A 20,203-nucleotide genomic window follows, 5' to 3' on the forward strand; every position below is an offset into this window, starting at 1 on the left:
AAAATAGCTTTAACACATATTATAGTAGATTTTACACTAGACATATTGTAACTCTCAAAAATGTAGATTGTGTGAACATCTCATTACAATAAAAAAATTGTAATAACTGAATATAAATTTCAAGGTACTGTATCTGTATAAACATGTAAAATAGCTAAAAAAAACTGATACTGTTCATTTTGAAACATCATTAGAAATATTAGAACCTTTCCAAAATTTTTACTGTATCTTGCCTCAATGCATCCCACTGAGATTTGTTATCAGTATAAGTGAAAAGTACTTAGGTAATAAAGTGAAAGATTAAGAAACAATAAGCTCAAACAGCATGCAGGCACCAGCTAAAGGTATTTCACAGCTGATCTTTCACACTGAGTGGAACTGAGTAATGCAACTGAAATATTTGCACATTAGCATTCATGCCAGCGTCTTTTTGTTGTTGCTGCTGCTGAATTTCCAATGTACAGATACAGTACACAAAGAACAGCAAAATGACTAACGATGTTAACAAGCCAGAAATGAATACAAGCAAAGCAGTGAGGAGTTTACTGCTGTTTTACAAATTTCTAAATTAATTCTGGCAGTAAGAGTTGTGGTCTATTTTTCACATGATTATAATGCTGAGGGTTGACAACAAGGTGCCTGGACACTAGAAATTGTTTTACTGATTATTTTCAGTTGAATCCCAGGTTCATGAGGTTAGAGAATGATTGTGACCATCCTTTGTGGTTTGTGTGCCTGCAGAATTTCCTAAGAACATGAAGATACTGTACACTCTATGAGACATTACCTTTATTACCTTTCCTGTGTTTCAGCAGACATTTCTTGTAGAAATTTAAATTTTTCAATAAAGCAAATCCCTTTTCATGCTACAGTACATACAGTATATTGATAACACTCCAAAACAAGATTGACTTTAATTGTTCAAGCTTATTTATACAAACTAGCTTATGTCTAGTACTATCAGTGTCTCACAAGAAAACATTATTGACAATGTTTTTCTGGATATGCATTGTTCAATGCTACCAGAAGTATGTTAATTTGGATATTCTTAATTGTTCTTAACAATTCTTAAATGCTTGTACAAATCTTAATAGTTTTTGCGCCCTTGCAATTAAAGCGTACTAGATACTAGCATACTGAGAGGGTTTGCAGCACTGCATTTGTGAAAGGTTTCTGCTCGCCTTGAAATGGGTTTTACTTGTTAGCACTTCAGACTGTCACGTGACTGAAATTATTAGACATAATATATGAAGTGGAAAAGAGGTCCCCTGGCCTGTGAAGAATGGAAGTAGGCACACAGTAACAGGCTAATGCCAGAGAACCCACTCATCAGTCCTATGTGTCAACATCTGTTCACACCTTTGGCTGTTTCAGATATTACAGCAACCTGACTAATGTAACACTAATCATGTTTTGCAATCCTTCAAATTCTAAAAAAAACTACAGAAACCCCAGAAATACTTTATTTACTTTGTTGGAGCTACCAACAGGTTTGACAAGAATTAATAATGTGCTGGAACATAAGCAACAACAATAACAGGGGAATGAAGGGTGCAATATTTCAAGTGCTTGTTAAAAGCATGACCTTTGTTTAATGTCTTAATACCTAGTCAGTTTTTTGACAATTTACATTTATATGAATGGGTTACATTTTCTTGTTTGGTGAACTAAATTTCTGCTTATACCCTCACCCTGTCCTTTGCATGATAAAACACTACTGTACAGTACCGTATATCAGTGACAAAAAAGCTGTTCAGGTTTCTAAAGCAATTCCCACTCAGGTACAATTTTCTAATCAGGTACAATTAAACCCTGGTGCCAGGATTTAAAAACACCCGCTGTCTTTTCCCTGAATGGAAAACCATGTGTATACTGCAGTCTTTTAATTTTATTTCAGATTTTGTTTATGCCAAAAAATGTAGGCCTCCCCCTACAGCGGTCAAACAGATTCTCAGTGTTTTTGACAGGTAAGTGCTGTCAGTACCTGATCTGCTTGCCCTCCCTGACGTCATACAGCGAGAAGAAGACATCAGTGTCCTCTCCGATGGTGTTATAGGTGAAGCTCTTCAGACTGAGGAAGAGGTGGTGGGGCACGGGGATGCGGCAAGCCTCACCATGACGTTGACGCACACTGTCTCCCTGTTCCAAAGAATAAAAGAGTAATGTCGCATCTCCACAGCATGGCAAATCATTTTTCTATCCATTAAACTGGTGTTGATCTGCAAAGAAGCTAAAGTGGTTTCTGGAATGTATAAAACATCCACTATTGCCAACACCAATGCCAGCCTTACGTTTTTTTTAACTTAAAAAAAAAGTTTAGGCTGAAAACAGAACCTCATCACAGTAGCATGTAGCCATTTGTCAGTACACAGTGGAAATGTTGTGCATTAAATTGACCATGTTCATTAGAAACCAAGATAAATTAATATTTCAAAAATCTATATTAATGATGTACAAGACACATTCCAGAATACAGAAAGCACAGAAGACAGTCATAGTCAGTGCTGTAGTGTATTTATTGGCAAATTGCACTGGGAACTTTATGCTTGTGTAGCATGTTCTGTTTAAATCAGAGATGTCAAAGACTGGTCAGGATGTGGAGGCTTGTTTTTTTATACACTGAACTCACCTGTGATGTGCTTTGCTGGACACTGTGCCGACTGGACAAATGCTGCAAAACACAAACCCAAAGAAGCTGTTTTAGTCTAGTTCATCAAGCATAGTATCAATTGCATGCAATAAAGTACATAGCTAAATGAAACAATAGATCAGAATTCCACTTTTACATTTAAAATAACTGAAAAGTTCAAACAAAATTCAAAGTGCTTTCTTCATGGAGTTGTTATATTACAAATACTGATAGTTAAAAAGCCTGGAGCTGCATTCTGATACTCCATGTTTTTGAGAACAAGGATAGCTTCTGTGTGATCAAAACAACACTGTGACCTCTGACAAGTGTGACCCTGTTGCTCCCTTGGAATCAATCCTAGCATTCTCTTGCCAAGTAATACTGTTACAAATGATAACATAGAGGAAAAGAGGTGGTAATGACAAACTGCAGAGATTACCTGTGCATTCGGTTCAGTGGGAGGCTGGACTCTTCTTTCTGAATTATTAGACACTGCTAGTCTCATTACACAAAATCTGTCTGCTCACTTGCAAAACTTACTGAATCATATAATTGTACAATAAGAGCTCACTTCACAGTATTCTTTAAACATGTCTAATTGTTCTCTATGTTTGGTTCAGGTCATTGTCACTCATATTCACATATCAATAATAGTTTTAATTTTTGTCCTTTTGCATATCACTATGTGTAAATAAAATCATAAACTGACTAGATATAAGTGTATATATGAGGAATTTTTCAATGAAATTCCAAACACAAGCAGCTCTGAACTAATGAATTTCAGAGAAACATGTAAGCTTGAAATACAGTAACAAATGGCACAGCATATCCAAACTGGAAATCACAACATGAACACGAACACCACAGCCACACTTATTTTAAAAACACTGAGATGTCTTCATTATGACATTTCAAAAAGTTACAGTGGCTGTAGCTTCAACCATTTTAAAGATATTAAATACTGGAATGGACATTTCATCTCCAAGGCAAAGCATTTATCTAACCTGAGCTGCCCCTTGGAACTATCAATTTCAATTCAGAGAAATGGGACAGTGCAGAGTAGGTAAGGTGAGCTGTCTCCTGCTACCTGGGGCCTATGGAGTTATGGCTTACTTTCAATTCCACAGAGCCACGCAATTGGTTATGTTGACAAATGCGGCAGACTGTATTCCTACCAATGTGATTAATTGGAATTCTGCCCTTTTTCCCATAACAAGACCTGTTAACAGGCTCTCAATCCTCATCTGCAGGACAGAAAAATGTAGCTTTTCAGAGAGGGGTCATATACTAATCTTTCTAGCTTAAGCATAAAGATCCCAGTGCAATTTGTTAAAGCATATGAGTTTAGACTTCCAAATCCACCATTGTCAGAATTTGATTGCTCAATATTCATTTCATCTCGTGTTTTTTTCACAAATAAGTTTCTTGGTGAATGCATTACAGGAATTTTATAGTACTGTATAATCTTAAAGCGCTTGGAAAAATAATGCAGCCCTCACTTCATGTAATTGTTCAATTAGTATAGAGCGTTGCTGTACAAAGCAAAATGTACAAAGACATACTGGTGAGTTATTTGGCTTCTGGGAAAATTGACCCTGGTGTGAGTGTGTGTGGATGTGTTTGTGGATGCGATGGACTGGTGTATGTTACTTGCCAGGATAGGCTCTGGTTCCCCCATGACCGTGAATTGGAAGAAGTGATCAGATAATGGCTGAATTACACATAGGAAACATAGCAGAAAACACTTTAAGACTAGCTGGTAGACTGTGTCTAGAAATGCAAGGTGTGGCCCAGTCAAGTTGTTTTACTCTACATGAGAGATACCGAAGCTGTCTGGTGTGACTTGCTCAAAAGTCAAGAATAAATTAACAATTCAACTTTGTTTAGATGTGAATACATGTCTGATGGACCTACTATCACAGCAATGCTTCTGTTTGTAAATATCATTTCATTTCATAAAATACATTCTACAATTACTTGTATCTCTTTATGATCCTTCTCACCCTCTACTCACTAAGTACTCACACCTGATATAGTCATGACAATAATATGCTATACATTATCATCTCTCCTCTTTCGTGCCTGCTTTCTCTCTTCTAAATTGTCTCTCTGTTCTCTGGATGACCCAGTTCCCTGTGACACCAGGATGGCTCCATCCCTGGTCACCTTTCAGCTCATAAGCTTTGTGACTACAAACTATATTTCCTTTAGCATTATAACAAAAGACTCAGACCCACCTAATAATTTCATGCTGTATCCAGGAAACATTAAAAACATTAGTTTTTAAATGTCTTTGATACTTCATGTGTTTTAATTAAGGGATTCCATTTGGCAAGGGACTCATAAATACTTGTATTTCTTCTAAATACAGTATCTGACCAGTGAGAATTTTGAACTGCTCCATTTGGCCCAAGAAAGATACATGAATACTGAAGCCAGAGTGGTCTCACATGGACCTTAAACCAAGAGCAGACAATAAAGTGAAATAGTGTTTTTGGAAGCAATCATGATTTGGAAGCATCTAAACAGAAAGAGAGGGAGAGAGAGAGAGAGGGGGGACAAAATGAGATCCACAAATGGGCAGATGGAATTCTTAAGGCATCTTTGGCAAAAAAATCAAAGTAACCAGCCAGGAACAACACAAAAGTGGGCCAGCAGCGACTTGAGCCTTGGCCAGAGTAGCTGGTTTCAAGATCTCCTTTAAAAGTGTTTGTAATGGACATGTACAGTACATGTTAGAAATCAGCAAAGGTAATATTCAATCTCAAAACTCTAGGCTGTTGGCACACACTTCATTTTTTTATTCCTTGTATTTCCCATTTGTGAACAAGCATTATGACACTGAAAAAAAATTACTTCCTGCAAGGTAAGAATAAAATATTGATTCTTTGTAAAACAAAAATAAATGCAACATACTGTAAGGGCAAAAAGGGCACATGTATCTGACTACAGAAACACAAACCAAACTTGTCAAACAATTACCAAAAATATCATTTTTGCAAAGAAGTTACATAGAACATTACATAGAAGATTTAGTCCTAAGTAAGAAGGGTGGCATCTTCTTCTCGGTATCCTTAGTATGAGAAAAAGAAGAATGCGGGAAAACTATATTAGCAATACTGAGTTAACCTGCAGCTAAGGTGTGAGCTTAACCAGCCCAATCATATAGTAACAAAAAGAGATACAAAATGGTGGAAGGGCTTTTGAAGTTGACAGGTGCGTGGCTAGCATGTAGACTTTTCATCAGCTGTTCCCTAGCTGTGATAGCAGCAGGTGAGGGCAAGCTCTGGGCTTGTTTCCAGTAGCACGCAGAGGGCCTGATGAAGGTAGAGGGTACCCTCACTGGGAGGGGGACAGGCTGAGAAATAACAGGCTGTTCTTTGCCAGGCACCATACTGCTGGCTGCTGACTGGCAGTCTGCTACCCACAGGAGTGGGCAGGCATTGTAACTAAAGATGTGAGAGCAGAGCGGTACTCATTTATGCTCACGGTGCCATTGTCAGCACAGGGATCACTATTATGTATTGTAGTAGGGTATATTAATATTGAAATGTACACATCATCCTAATTAATCCAGAACACCAGACACTATAAGCAGAACTGTCCTTGTGATCCACTTTTTTTGAGCTCTGTAAGTTCAATATCAAATCAGAAAAATCAATAAATTCATAGAAAATTAATATATATATAATTGTATTTTAAATGAACAGTATTAGTCAATCTATGCACATTTGCTCACATGATAACAACTTTGAAATATTCTTCTTGGTTTATATAAAAGCCTATTGGCTCTATTCCCAATATGGAACAAACTGTTATGCAACAGTCATGGTAATGACATAAAAAATACTATGCAGACAATAAAACATCAAGGGCAGAATACAGCAGATACAAAGGATGATAATTACACCCTAGGTAGCTAAGGGCTGTAGAAAACATGTTCAGGAGTGATCCGTTCTATATATACTGTACAATACATACTGTATCAAAAGCCCTGATTTTGAAACAAAAGGTTAAGTCTAGTTTAGGAAATTTGGAATTCCCAAAAGAATCTGAGCTTTGTTGTCTGGACTACTGCTCTCACAAACAATTCAGTCTTTCTGAAAATACCATTGATGTGATCCCAGAGTCATGCCGGACACGCTTGGATCCAATGTCAACCACAAATACTAAAAGAAAGATCAGGACAATACTGGAATATGTAAACCACATGCACACAAAAAAGCCCTATTATCAGAAACAGGTGTATCAAATAAAAAAATAGATCGCTTTTGTAGCAGTGTTGATATTGCATGATAACCTTTTTGCTTCTGCAATCAGAAATAATAATGTTGTAACATTTACTTCAGACTCCTAGGAGTGCAAGCAGTCTATTTCCTAGGGGTCTAAAATCCTGCTAGCACAGAGCTGTACTGAGTGGGATTTTAAATTTAAAGCAATTCTTTCTATATAACAAATATTGGCATTTATGATTCAACCTCTTCTTATAATCCTACTGTATATGGAAAATCTCAACATCTATATTTAATAACAAATATTGACATTTCCTTAGTTAGTATCTTTTTTATGGAATTTTAACAAGGACAAAATAAGTACATCAAGATAAAGAACTGACCAAGGTTTCCCCTAAATTACAACCCCAAGATAACCCTTTCCATATACCCTAAATCACAGAGCCTAAGAACTATGGCAAAATGTAATAAAGGTGCAGGCAGTCAGCTTAACAATAAAACCAAAACCAAAATAAAATATAAGAAAACCATCAATTCTTTCTGGACTTCTATAAATTGCCATTTTAGCTATGAATAAGAATGTGAAATGTAATCAAGAACTCCATTTAAAATCGGTGGTTATTTAGTTTTCTTCTGCGTGTGTCTCCCGATTCCAATGTTTTAAAGACCTAAATCTGGATGACACTTGACGTCTTCATACTGAAATTGCGCACTTTAATTCTAAAGACATTTCTTCTCTAGTGCTTTTTTGGACGAGGACAAAGATACAGAACAGTACTTATGGACATGGAAGATTTTATTTTAATCTGGAAGCAAACCAACTGTAAATCTCTTAACTGTACTTTATGTGTCTGTTACAGTATATTTTGTAGCCTGCAGGAGTTTGATAAGTTTTTTCCTCGCAAAAAGAAGAATGTCTGAATTTTTTTGAGATAGCACAGAACATTCTGACGCCCACAAATATAACACCTACAGAAGGCTTTAGTTATTATAGGATTTTGAAGGCATTCACAGAGGGAAGTAATTTGCTGCAGACTGGGTTAGATATATTTTAGTGGGTATCTAATGTGTTTCTTCTTGTGTGTGAATTCTTGAAAAAGACTGCTCCATATGTTGATGAGTGTATGTATTCATAAATTAACATAAGATTCATTCCTACTGATCTGGTGCAGATACAAATACTACAGCAGAAGAAATGTAATGAAAGACGTCTCACAAAGTGATGCACAGGTTGAAGTTCACTTAAAACTTTTGCTACTAAAGGTTTCAAGGGCTTTATATCTTTGCAGAATGAGCCTTATTAGAGGGTCACTAGACATGTTTTATAGTTCCTTACTGGCTTTCTGTGATAATCCAAAGCAAGTTTAAATACCTTCTCACACTTTTAAAAAAATACATGGACTAGTCTGATCTTATAAAACTATTTTTTTCCAATCCATGTATGATCAATCAACACCAGACTGCTAGAAGTTCCTATACTACTCAAATATGAGGTGACAAGACTCTCAATATCTAAGAATGAAATCCCCAAAAATTAGACAAGAGAACTTTATTCTTTACCCATGGTTTATTGTAAATCTGCTATGTGATACTTGAGTAGAATAAATAGTAAATATCTTCAATGCTGATTGAATATTTAATTACTTTTGAACAACACATTTGCAACACAGGAAACCAAATCAGGTGTCTACACATTTCTTAAAAACATTTCCAACTACCTCTCAACAAAGGAATATCATTTTAATACAACACTAACTAAGGATTCTCTTTCTGTAAAACCTGCCTTTCTTTTCCCAGAGATTTCTGGTGACAGACTGTTTCAGGGTACACAGTATGTCTCGATAACAATGTCTATGAGAGGGCAACAAAAACTACTATCTGTCATTGGCCTCACACCTAACAAATAAAATCAGCAAACAGCTTTTTATTTTTCCCTGCCAAGGCTGAAAAATGGTGCCAAGCTCTGACCGCTATCATGAGCAAAGTAATGATAATTTTGGCTTTGGACAGGACTTTTTTGTAACAAACGTTTAAAGGCTAAATGATCTTTCTGTGCCAGTCCATTTTAGTCACCTTTTCAGATGGCGAAAACAGCATGGAAAAGGAAAGTATGGAAAGATAAAGTGTTTAGATTTGTTCAGTTAAGCAAAAGTATAGTTGTGTATAAACATAAGCATCAGAGAGCGCTGCATTATTATATACAATATAAAAAGCTTACTGATTTGTGTCAACAGTACTTTTGTCATGTTTCATTTCTGGTGCTGAAGGCGTACCTGATTTCGAGAGCTTTCTAATCTGCTGAAATCAAAGCTAACTGCTTTAAAATGTCAGAGAGTCTCAATAGAATCCCTGTAATACTTTTAAAGTAAATGCCCAGGAGTTATAAAGAGAATTCTAAAGCATTATGATACATTAAAAAAATAAAACATTACAATAATGCAAAATACAACAGCATATTGAGGTAAAGGTGCAGTGGCTTCAAGATTGGATATTAATGATGAAAAATTAAATTATGAAAACTAAGACAGTGTAGTGAAAAACCTTTGTGTTTGATCTAGAAAGTCACAGTCACAGGTGTGTGCAAAGGCACTTTATCACCCAGAGCATGTAAAATGAAATTGATCATGGAATTATAACTTCTTTAAAGTCTAAGAAATTTTATCTTGCTCATTTAGAAATTATAATGCAAATCTAACACAGGGATTTTTATTTTGATATTTTATTATTATTTCTTTTTACTTTGATTCCAGATTCTTGCTTGTACTCTCTACGTCTGCTATATTACTTTTCTGTGTTGGCCATTATTTAATATGGCTTTTTACCCTGCACTGAGATAAGACTGCACCATAAAAAAGTTAAAAATGGTTGACTGATTTCTCTCTTGACTCTTCCCACTGGTCTGTACATATGCCAGCCTGATTTCTGGAGAGTAGGAGGGATGGAGTACTGTAGGCAGGAGCGATCAGCAGTTGCTGTTCTCCTTAGCAGTTTTATTTTGGTGAGGGAAAGCTCTGCTGTTAAAATGTATATTTAGTCCCATCAAGACCACGTGTTCTTGCAGTGAGGTAGAAGGAGCAGGTGGTTCTAATTGTGTGGCACTCATTTGATTGTTGCTTCATCTCTAAATAACAGTTACTGTGCCAAAGTCCAGAGCTTCTCCAAAAAGAGTGCCTCCATGAACTGTGTTACCCTTCTTTCTCCTAGGAGCAATTGGCAACAGCAGGACAGCTCTCTGGAACACAAAGTATAATTCAGGCAAAATATGTCTGAAAGGCTTAGCTAAACCTCTTTTCATTTTTCTCGTACTCTGGGGACCTATTCTCGTTTATTCCAAGGCCTTCTTTATAGTCGGTAATGAAACTAGACTGCATAACACATTTATTTGATCTGCATGTGATTAGAAAATAAAAAATATAAAATTGTTTTAAAAAATAAAATGAATTGTTAATTTTACTATTTACATGTTGGCTTAACACAAGCCACTTTGCTTGTGTGTTGCTGTATACAGTACATTATAAAATGTATTACACCCATTTATGATGATAGTACATGCCATGTAGGATAGAAATGTTCAGTATACAGTAGAGACTAAAAGGACTAAGGAGGTTATGCCTGTTTAAGTGTTCTTAGAATAGTACATACATTTAAAATAACAAAATGATCTAATCACACTTCATAGAAATAACAAAACATCTGGATAGATTTGAGGTACTGAAGGCTTTGCTCGAATGATCAATTAATTAGCCAACTGGTAGCACTAGCTGACTAGTGATGTCTGAGCTACTATAAAGGACTGTGCCTGTGTTCTGAGAGAGCTGAAAGGCCACCTGGGTTCCTGACTATTCTAATGATTAAGCCTAATCTCCATGATTTCCTGGTACAGCCTCCTTTAGTCCCAACTTATAAGTAGAAAAGCAGGTACCAAATTATGGTCTTCAAGGACCATAGTCCAGCAGGTTATATACAGTAGATCTCTATACTCTCCAGTTTCTCAAGAACAAGGAAAGACTTCCACTTGTTCAGTTAAGCAAATAATGAGTTCAATTAGATAATTAAGGGCCAAGGTGGAAAAATACTAGAAACATCCTTTCCTTGCACCCTTGAGCAGAAGGGATTATACAGTACTGTATATAATTGAAATTTACCATGTCTTTCTTTGGGTAGTCAGGGAATATAATTCATATTAATTAAGTCCTTAATGCATTGCTTTCTTTTGAAAGCTCATTTCCCACACTAATTAAAAACAACCAATATACAGCAAACAGAGGTTGACATGAGGTTGACATGAAATGCCCTGTGCTAATATAGACAACCTACACTGTCCTGGGCCTATACTAACATGGAATGTGGATGATAATGTGCTCTCAATGCCACATTGGCCTCACTGAATGTATACACAGCAAGTGAGAAATGGTGGGTTCTGAGGGCAGGATCCCTGTATCCACACTAATTAAATATTTCTTTGAAATGCCATCCAAATTATATTTGAGGCTGAAAATGTAAATTGTGAGAAATTTTAAAGTCAACAGCTCCAGACTATAACAGTGCTTGTAACTGTAGCAAGTCATGCAAATGTCTTCAAAAAGATGAGTGAGATGACACCATCTGAAACCTACTGAAAACTGCTGCCGAATACAGTACTTGGAAGAGATCAAAAAAGCATTAGACCCATACTGTCCCAAAACAGGTCCCTGCTCATAATATTACAGCATAAGCTTTGCCACCTAAGACATAAAACTGCTGAGATTCATCTGTTGGCTATTACTAATACTACCCTGTACTACAGCATGGTTCAAGCATAGAAATCCAGCAGCAATTGAAACAAAATTATGGAATAAATTAACAAGGCAGTGAATACTGCACAGGCACTGTACTAGTGTACTATTGCTCAGTTGTTACTTGCCTTCTGGCAAGGATTGGTAACATCTTTGAGGTCCACTGGTACTCATTTCATCTGTGATCCCAATTATTGAACTAATGATTTGGATAAGAAGTGAAATCACATGTTTTCAGGTCTTGATCAGCTGCTAACTGAAAATTACATGTAAAACCCTCAGGACAGGAATGGTTTACCCTTCCTTTAACACATTTTTAAGAGAAGGGATTGCAGTAGTAATGGTAGTTATAACTCCGTTTTGAGATTTCAGTTAAACTACAAAAAAAAACAAATGAGGTTGTTCTATACCTCAAATAACTCAGTCCTACTCAATTCTGAAGCTGCACTGAAAAGCTCATCAAGTCAAATCTGAGGAGAATCATATTTTCATATTTTCATTTCAGGTTTTTTTTTTCTCAAAGAAGATGACTTTGCAGCAGTCTCTGTATGTTTTACACACCATTTAAAGAATTTCTGAAATTCCCAATGCAGTCTAGCAGAGTGTTGCTTCTTCAAGTCTATGCATAGAACATAATTAAAGATAAGCTGCGTTATTCCCCAGCGTGACATTGCCTTCCTAGATTCAGCTCTGATGTGCAGTAAGAAAAGCTTTTACAGGTAGAGCTTACTCCACTGTTAAACTGTTTTCAAAGTCTGCATGGTTACATTGTAAAGGCTTTGTGCTCACTCAGCAGGCTGAGGAAAGGGAAAAGACAGCTCTGACAGTAGATGTGACAGGCCTTTCGGCAATATGAGAAAGCAAAAATGTGAGCTCAACTCTTAATCTCCCGAGGTATGGCGTTATTTCCATCCCTGCACTTCACTGACACTTGCAAATGGTGAAAACTCGTACAGCTGACACCACTAAAAGAGACCGATACGCCAAATGAAAATAAAGAAAAACATTTCATGATGAGCTAAACACAAAACTGTATCCACTAATCTCAAAGGAAATTGTACTCATTTCACTGATCTCAAAGGAAATTGTCCCTATTTCATCAAGAATTGTATAACTATTACTGGAATTTCTAAATACATTTCTCACAGTTTTACAAATCCCTAAGATTGTTTTCATAATTATAGAAGCAGAGTTATAAATGTCATTATAGAAATAATAACAACAAAGCTGAGTACTGAAATGTATGACAGTTCAGTTTGTATCAGTCTTGCAACAGAACAGTCTTAAAATTTCCTGTTGTGTACTTGTCCCACAATGCTGCTGATAATACAAACATACATAAATCAGGATAATCTTTCACTTACATATAAAGAGCATAGGAAGTAAAAATATGCAAAGTTTTAAAGTTTCTGGTGACTATTTCTAGAGACCAAAACAGTGCAGAAAACTGAAAGGAAATAAAAAAATGCATATTTTCAGATTTATCCAACTGAATGCTAGGTTAAAACAGTGAGCCCCTAAGAATGCATTATACTATGAGTACCACAAGCATCCTGAGATATTCATCTCTGCTCGTTTCTAGGAAGCTGGACAAATGTCACTGTTTTCATTAAAATGCCATAAACTAATTTCCAATAGCAGAGAAAAAAACTTGTAAATTGATAACATAATAAGCCAACCTTAATTTGTTAGCTGAGATGAACCCTTAGAACACTCAGGACCCCAACTGAAACAATAACTGTTTCAATAACTGAAACAGTTTGAATTTCAATCTGAAGTTCCCACATTTATACAGTTTTGCAATACAGAGAGTGACATAGTTTTTGCAACTTTAGTCTATGTTTACATGTGTGGTCTTTTCAGAAATGTGTAGAACTAGCTTTCAGCTGATTTTTGTAAACATTGTAGTTAGGGATGTACCTTCCATTGAAGGCCAAGTAGGACTGATGGTTGCTAAGCAACCCTTAAAGCGTCATTAGAAATCCTTAAAGATGTGCCATTTCGTTTCTCTGTTATCATCAGAAGTCACAGTACGGCCATTGTCTACTGCCAGTTTTTGACGTTAGCAATATTTACAAAAGAGCTCTAAGGGGACTCAAAAATATATTTCCTTAAACAATTGCCATGTACAATATGTACAGTAAAAAGCAATAATTTAATAAGAAATACTGCTTAAATGTCTCTATCTTTTATAGATTTTATCAATGCAATATCTTAAAAGTAGTACTGTATATTAGATTTATAATGTTTTATGGCAATATCAAGCTTAATGCATTATTTTGACTACTATTAAGTACAGTATAGGGAATATAAGACACTTTTAAATTTCCATTTCAGCCTCATCTAAATATTCTTCATCTTCATTTCAATCCACCACAGACATGCAGAGAGACCGATGGTTTTTTCAAAGGTCACAACTTGGTATCAATCACTGCTACCAGCTCCACTTACCATTTTATAAAGGTCTGAGACACTGATCTGGTCGGCATCCACCATCTCGAACTCCTTTCGTGGAACAAGATCGAGGCCTAGGTGCCTGTCAGAGACAGAGAAAAATATTTTGATCATTGTGATAAGATTGAAATAACTTGCATGGCTGTGGCCAATCCCAGATGGACACATCAATGTGTGACAATAAAAGTTATTTCTCCCACCTGTTGCTGAAGCTCAACATTCTGAATCACATGTTGCTTTGGTTAGTATTAGGATAGAGCATCTATCATGCTGCCAACATTGTGCTATTTAGATCACCACCTACACAACAGGATTGCCTTTTCAAACACATATCAACACCTGTCTCTTCTCACCCTGCTGGGGTGTAACTTACTTGACCTCCTATGCTGTGTCAGTTTTTTGGCCTTCAATTTTACAGTAAGTTTCCATACAATAAAAATTAAAGTAATGCAATCAAATGCGAACAGCTGTGATTAGTATTGAATGTACAGGGACTTGGCACAGAGAACTAAAAGGGCAAAGAGAAGTTGGCAGATGTTCAGCTGTTCTTCTTTTGTCAGTGGAAACAGGTGCATGTTGTCTAGTTATAAGGTTCTGTGCCTTGTATGCTAGTGCTGTATGTCACAAAACAGTTCACACACATAATCTTTTAACAAACTCGACAGTTCCTTTGAATTCATCTGTTTTCAGCTGCTATTTCAATAGTATCCAGAAGAATCACGACTTTGGTTACTGCAGACACTGCATTTATTTAGCAGCAATTAAACAACCAGCACATTAACAGAGGGTGGGTCAAGGCAAATTAATTCATGTAATGATGAAAAGTGCTAATGAGAACTAAATTACTTGAAACATGAATAAACAAATCAATTTAATAAAACAAAATAACACCCACAGGTATGTTTGGACATTTGTGTGTCCTGGTGTGGGTTATTTCACTTGTGTTAAAACCAAACTACAGAATTAGTGATGCCAATTGGATATGCAAATTGACACAAACATTCCAAGAAATGTAACGTCAACAAGCAGGTTCAACTTGAAAGAATATCCATGTATCAAGCTGTGCCAGCATCTAATGCGTGGTTGAATATTACTGTCCAGTTTGTACAGTAGGTAAGTCATGCATACTGTAGTTTGCAGTGTAACATCAGAAAAAAGGCAGAAAAGGGTCATTTGTGGGCAGCATGTGCAAGATTCTATTGCAAGGTATTTACTCATCTTTAGCTTTTCAAAATTACCCCAAATTTAAGGGGATTTATACTGTATATATTGAGTCAATATATATGACACCAGTTTCACATCAAAGACACAGCACACAGCAGTTCAATGCAATTAATACAGTTTTTATAAATATAATCTTAAGTAGTCAAAAGCATGCAACAAGCTAAAGGATTATCCCAAACTAAAGTCGTACATCCCAGTCTTTTAGGTAACAACACAAATAAAAACTCTCATCCAAAGCAGCATGTGTCCAAAACACTCTAAACCACTTGAATTGCATACTTCATCCCTCTCAGCTGCACCTGAGAAAGCTGTGGAAAAGTTCAATTAGCCAAGAGGCGCACTAGCTATATGCAACCAACACACCTTCAGCCAATCATTCCTGCACATCAGCAGTACGGCTTGTTAAAAAAATGGCCCCTGGTGGTCATTCTGGGGAACCGTTACACTTACTCTGAGTTAAATATGGAATAGTAAGATCAGGTTACTGCTACTTTACATTACATCTCAGAGTTTATTTCTAATAGTGTTAAGAATGTTCACAATTCCAAATGCTTCTGTTTTATGTGGAGCTTTCCTTTTCCAAAATGAAGGATCTTACCTACATTTAAAATATACCCTTTATTACCTTACAGCTTTTTTTTTAAATTGACACATTTACTGCAAGTAATATTACCATTTGCCTACAGTATACCTAAACCTCTGTGAAGAATACACCAGTAATTCCCTGGATTGTTAAAATAATCCACCTAACTTGTGAGGTGAGGTGATGAAGGGAGCAGTGAATCTATGCTTCTGGGACATTACACACTGACCGGAAAGCAACTCACTACTCCCATAACTGCTCCGTGAGTTATAACCTTTTTAAGCTCACAAAATTTCTGGGTTTTCTTCTGGGCTTACTATTGCCGAAGGCTTTCATTCACTATCACATTCTGAGATTCATTCAGCTAAGTATCTGCATGCCTCTGCTTCTCATGCTAAATGGGTACAATGGGAAATATTTAGCTTTTGGATCATTATAAAGTTTGTTGCAGACGACACTCAAGCTATTTTTAGTTTTAGGTAAAACAGCAGAGGATATGAACAAAAATCTCATTATGCACAGGCATTTATGGTACTTAAAAACAGTTTCAGTGTTAATTTGAAAATTTCAGAGTGATTTAAAAATGTGGTGTTGCCAGTTCTGCGTAATATACAGTAAATGGTACTCTTAAAACACAGGAGACAAATTACTTTTAAATGCTTCCTCTATTTCAAGGGGCCATTGGGTGTCCCTTAGAATCGATTAGAAACTTTAAGCTATAAGGAAATGGATGTGTCAGCAATCAGTCTGCATTGATTTAACCATTCCAAGACAAAGAACAATTACTGTTCTCCCTCTGGACTAAAACGCAGGGATTTTTAACTGTTATTCAAAATGAGGGAGTACAACCGAAATAGAACTAAAGAATCTTTAAGATATTGTTCTCTTCATCCAGCTTTTAATTGAATACATTTTAGATTCTGAGTTGGGATTCAATATTTTCAATATATTCAATATGAAATGTATCATATGTGATATGTGATATGACCACTGTTAGAATCTTTGTACAAAAACAAGTATTTATTAAGACAGGCTTGCAATATTGTAACCTTTTTTTATATATTAAGTGTTAAGTTAATCACTGTTACAGTACCATTGCTGTTGTTACTATTATTGATTATGGTAACAAGCTGTGACTACTAAGACAGCATCACTCTGAAAAGACTCAATCTTTGGAATAGCAGAGTCCAGAATTTAAATATTTATGATTAGTGTTTGTTTTGTATGTTGAACTGACAGAACCGGGTTTGTCTCAGTGTGACACGGACTCCTACTGCTCAGGCAGTCTAAGATAGCCTCTTCAGTTGAATACATTGGTAGCTTTTTCCAAATTCATAGCTGAAACACTCATTTTTGCTGTCTCTTCCTTTTCTGATATTTGGGATAAGGCCGAAGGTCATCCATCCAGATGCAAGAAATATTTGAAAAGTTTTTTAATATATATATTTAGTTCTCAGTTACATCTCCATACATCTGTTTGGCACAATGGACATTCTTTTGTACATTTTTAATGACCAAATACTGAGAAGATAAGGTCAGCGCAATGCTGGAAGGGTAACAGCACACTGTAAGGCTTCACATTTAATACATTTTAACCATACCCACAGTGAGGAATGCCAATCCAGACTTTAATTAACATATTCTGCTGGGTTTCTTCCTAGGAGTTCTCATATTAATTAGCATCTTTTCAAACACAGCACAATCTGACATCCAAGGCGTTGCTTTAATTGATTGGAAGATTTATTAGAAGTTACTTATTCTCCTACTGAGTGTCTAGAAATTTATTTTTATTTTTTTAAACTAGTTACCTCCATGCTACTGTTACTGTACCTCACCTAGCAAATTAACTTTGTTGTCACTTCTTTTGTAAGAAGCTTTAGTGAACTACATTGGTGCACAATGAAAATATAACAATTCAAATTAATGTAGTAATAAAAAGCTCACCGGTAAATGTTTTTGCCTTGTGTGGAAGATTCTCTGTAGTGATAAAGTGGTGCACCCACATGGGTGATGCATGGTAGCCATTATGCACCAGCAGCCACACAATACAGCACCGTAGATTACATTAGACAGATTAGGCAGTGCAATAAAATAAAAAATCCTAAGAGAAGCAGCAGCTGACAGATGTTTCTATTGCCTTAATTCTTCATAATCCTGCTTGATAGTGTTCAACTGGAAATAATTTACACAGGACTCCTCCAAGATATATCTGGATCTCAGAAGTACAAAGATCTCATGAATTATGAATTTACCATATCCTTGTGTAGAGATACCACTCCCTAATAAACAGACACAAATAGACCTGCACATAAAAAGTAACTAATCAGCATTGCTCAGCAGGCTGTTTAGTTAGCAGGCAGTGAAACACCACTATGACTATAATTTTAAATACACAACAGATTAAGCATTTTTAATGTACGCACTATAGCTTTTTGGGCTTTGACATCCCATGAGACTTCAAACACTCTAAGTAATATCTTCCATCTAATAAATCATGGAACTCCCAGAATTCCAAAAGGACACATCAGTCTGATGATAGAAATTCTGGCAGCTCTCAAAGCAGTCAAGAAAACCTAATTTTTACTAATTTTAACACATATTCGCTGTATAGTGGTTTGTTCACTGGGAGTCAGGAAAACACAAAACAGTCTTGACTAATTACCTAGGGAGAAGATTAAATAGGGAAATTGAGCAGCAATTATGCTCCTGACCTGAGGAAAGCTGGGTGTCTATACCTCCTACAAATTTTGATAAAGTGAAGTCTGTGCTGACAGTTAATCCAATACCTAATAACTCTTACTAATAACTGGAGCTGCTGTGCAATGTCTTTTATTTCCCCAGACACCAGCATCCTATTTTGTTGTCTCATCTTCCTTATTTATAAGGAGATCTATATGATTAAAGCATCTGCAGTGAATACATAGTATGAGCAGGAATTATAAGGCAGTGCTACCTCCACAGAAATGATCAGATCAACTCACAGAATGGACTGCGTCAAGTTAAGCAATGGGCAAACAGATAAGAAGCCTACACTGCTTCTGTAGTTAGACTTTTTATGTATATTGATATGAAATCAAAACACTGACTGAAGCAGTTTATAACCGTCAAAATATGCAGATATCTGAATGTCTAATTTTATTAAAGTACTGCACTTGTTCCTGGAAGAAACAGAAACCAAGATGTTTTTAGGTAGCTGTGAAATGAAATTTTATTTTAAGAAACTTATAAAATGTTGTTTTAAGGCAAACAAAACTGATGATACTCATCCAATGCCAAAATTGTTCTTTTCTTAACTGCTAAAAATATGGAGTTTTTTAAGAGCCATAAGTAGGCTTTTAATTACGGAAATCATGCTAATGAAAGAATAAGATAAACCTGGATTATTTTTAATGAGTTTCTAAAATATCTGTGGAAAACTGTTGACATTAGAACAATTACAAGATAGTCTTTAAAAAAATTTAAAAATCTCTGGGGCAATAACAGAAAAAGCACATTAAGCTTTTTAAGAGTCTCTTCTTCACTGCAGCCCTCTGCTACTCTCCTGATGACTCATCCTCTGAATAAAGTGGTGACAACTAAAACAGTGAAAACAGGAAGTCATACGCTGTGTGTGTCAGTGCAGTTTGCCAAAACTGCCTTACTGATGCATTCTAATCTCTGAGCTATGGGTCTAGATGCCTTAGCTTTACCTAATGAATTTGCACTGCCCAATCCAGAAGCAGAACAGCACCGTACAGGACAACTCTAACAGTACTAAAGATACTAAAGGCAAGTATATAATAGCAAGCCATTCAAGAGTGAAAAAACAAAAAAGTGTGAAAAGGTTACTTCTACAATTAGAGAGAGAGAGGAAGATTAAAGATCTGGAGTATTAGATGATATCCTTGAGCATCAATATTTATTTTGTTATTTTTGCTTATATAGATAAATGTCTGTCTATGGTTCTGTAGTAAAATGAATCTTGTTAAAATAACGTTGATCAGTGTTGTAGGAACCAAAAACAGATCATTTTCTGTCTAAGTGCAATGAAACTGTGAGAAAAGCATCTAGTAGAACAAATAGGTAAGAGAAAATTAAAAATTGTGTGTTAAAATAATATTACCCTGAGTAATGTAATGTAAAACTGAAACAAATATATACTTGCAGTATGGCTCCTGCTATGAAAAGCAAAATCTGGGGCTTCCATTAATCTGCATGTTCAAAATTTGAGAATACTAATAACAGACATGTTGATTGCCTCTGATTTAAATAGCCTTCACCATTCATGTAAGGCTATTCTCCTTTAACAAGCAACATCAGCTGACAT

The 20,203-nt window shown here is 35.9% G+C and overlaps 1 protein-coding gene across 1 annotated transcript in view; it reads right to left on the bottom strand.

The window, feature by feature from the left end:
- dock3 (dedicator of cytokinesis 3) overlaps window positions 1-20,203 on the bottom strand; it is a 247,429-nt gene that overhangs the window by 77,624 nt on the left and 149,602 nt on the right. Inside the window, exons 7-9 of the mRNA XM_088915677.1 lie at window positions 14,088-14,172; window positions 2,630-2,671; window positions 1,985-2,139 (exon numbers count right to left, since the gene is read on the bottom strand). Of these exons, the coding sequence (XP_088771803.1) occupies window positions 1,985-2,139; window positions 2,630-2,671; window positions 14,088-14,172 (282 nt within the window). The remainder of the gene's footprint in view (window positions 1-1,984; window positions 2,140-2,629; window positions 2,672-14,087; window positions 14,173-20,203) is intronic.

This window comes from Atractosteus spatula, chromosome 5 (assembly GCF_055471065.1).
Source record: "Atractosteus spatula isolate fAtrSpa1 chromosome 5, fAtrSpa1.hap1, whole genome shotgun sequence".
Taxonomy (NCBI): Eukaryota; Metazoa; Chordata; class Actinopteri; order Semionotiformes; family Lepisosteidae; genus Atractosteus; species Atractosteus spatula.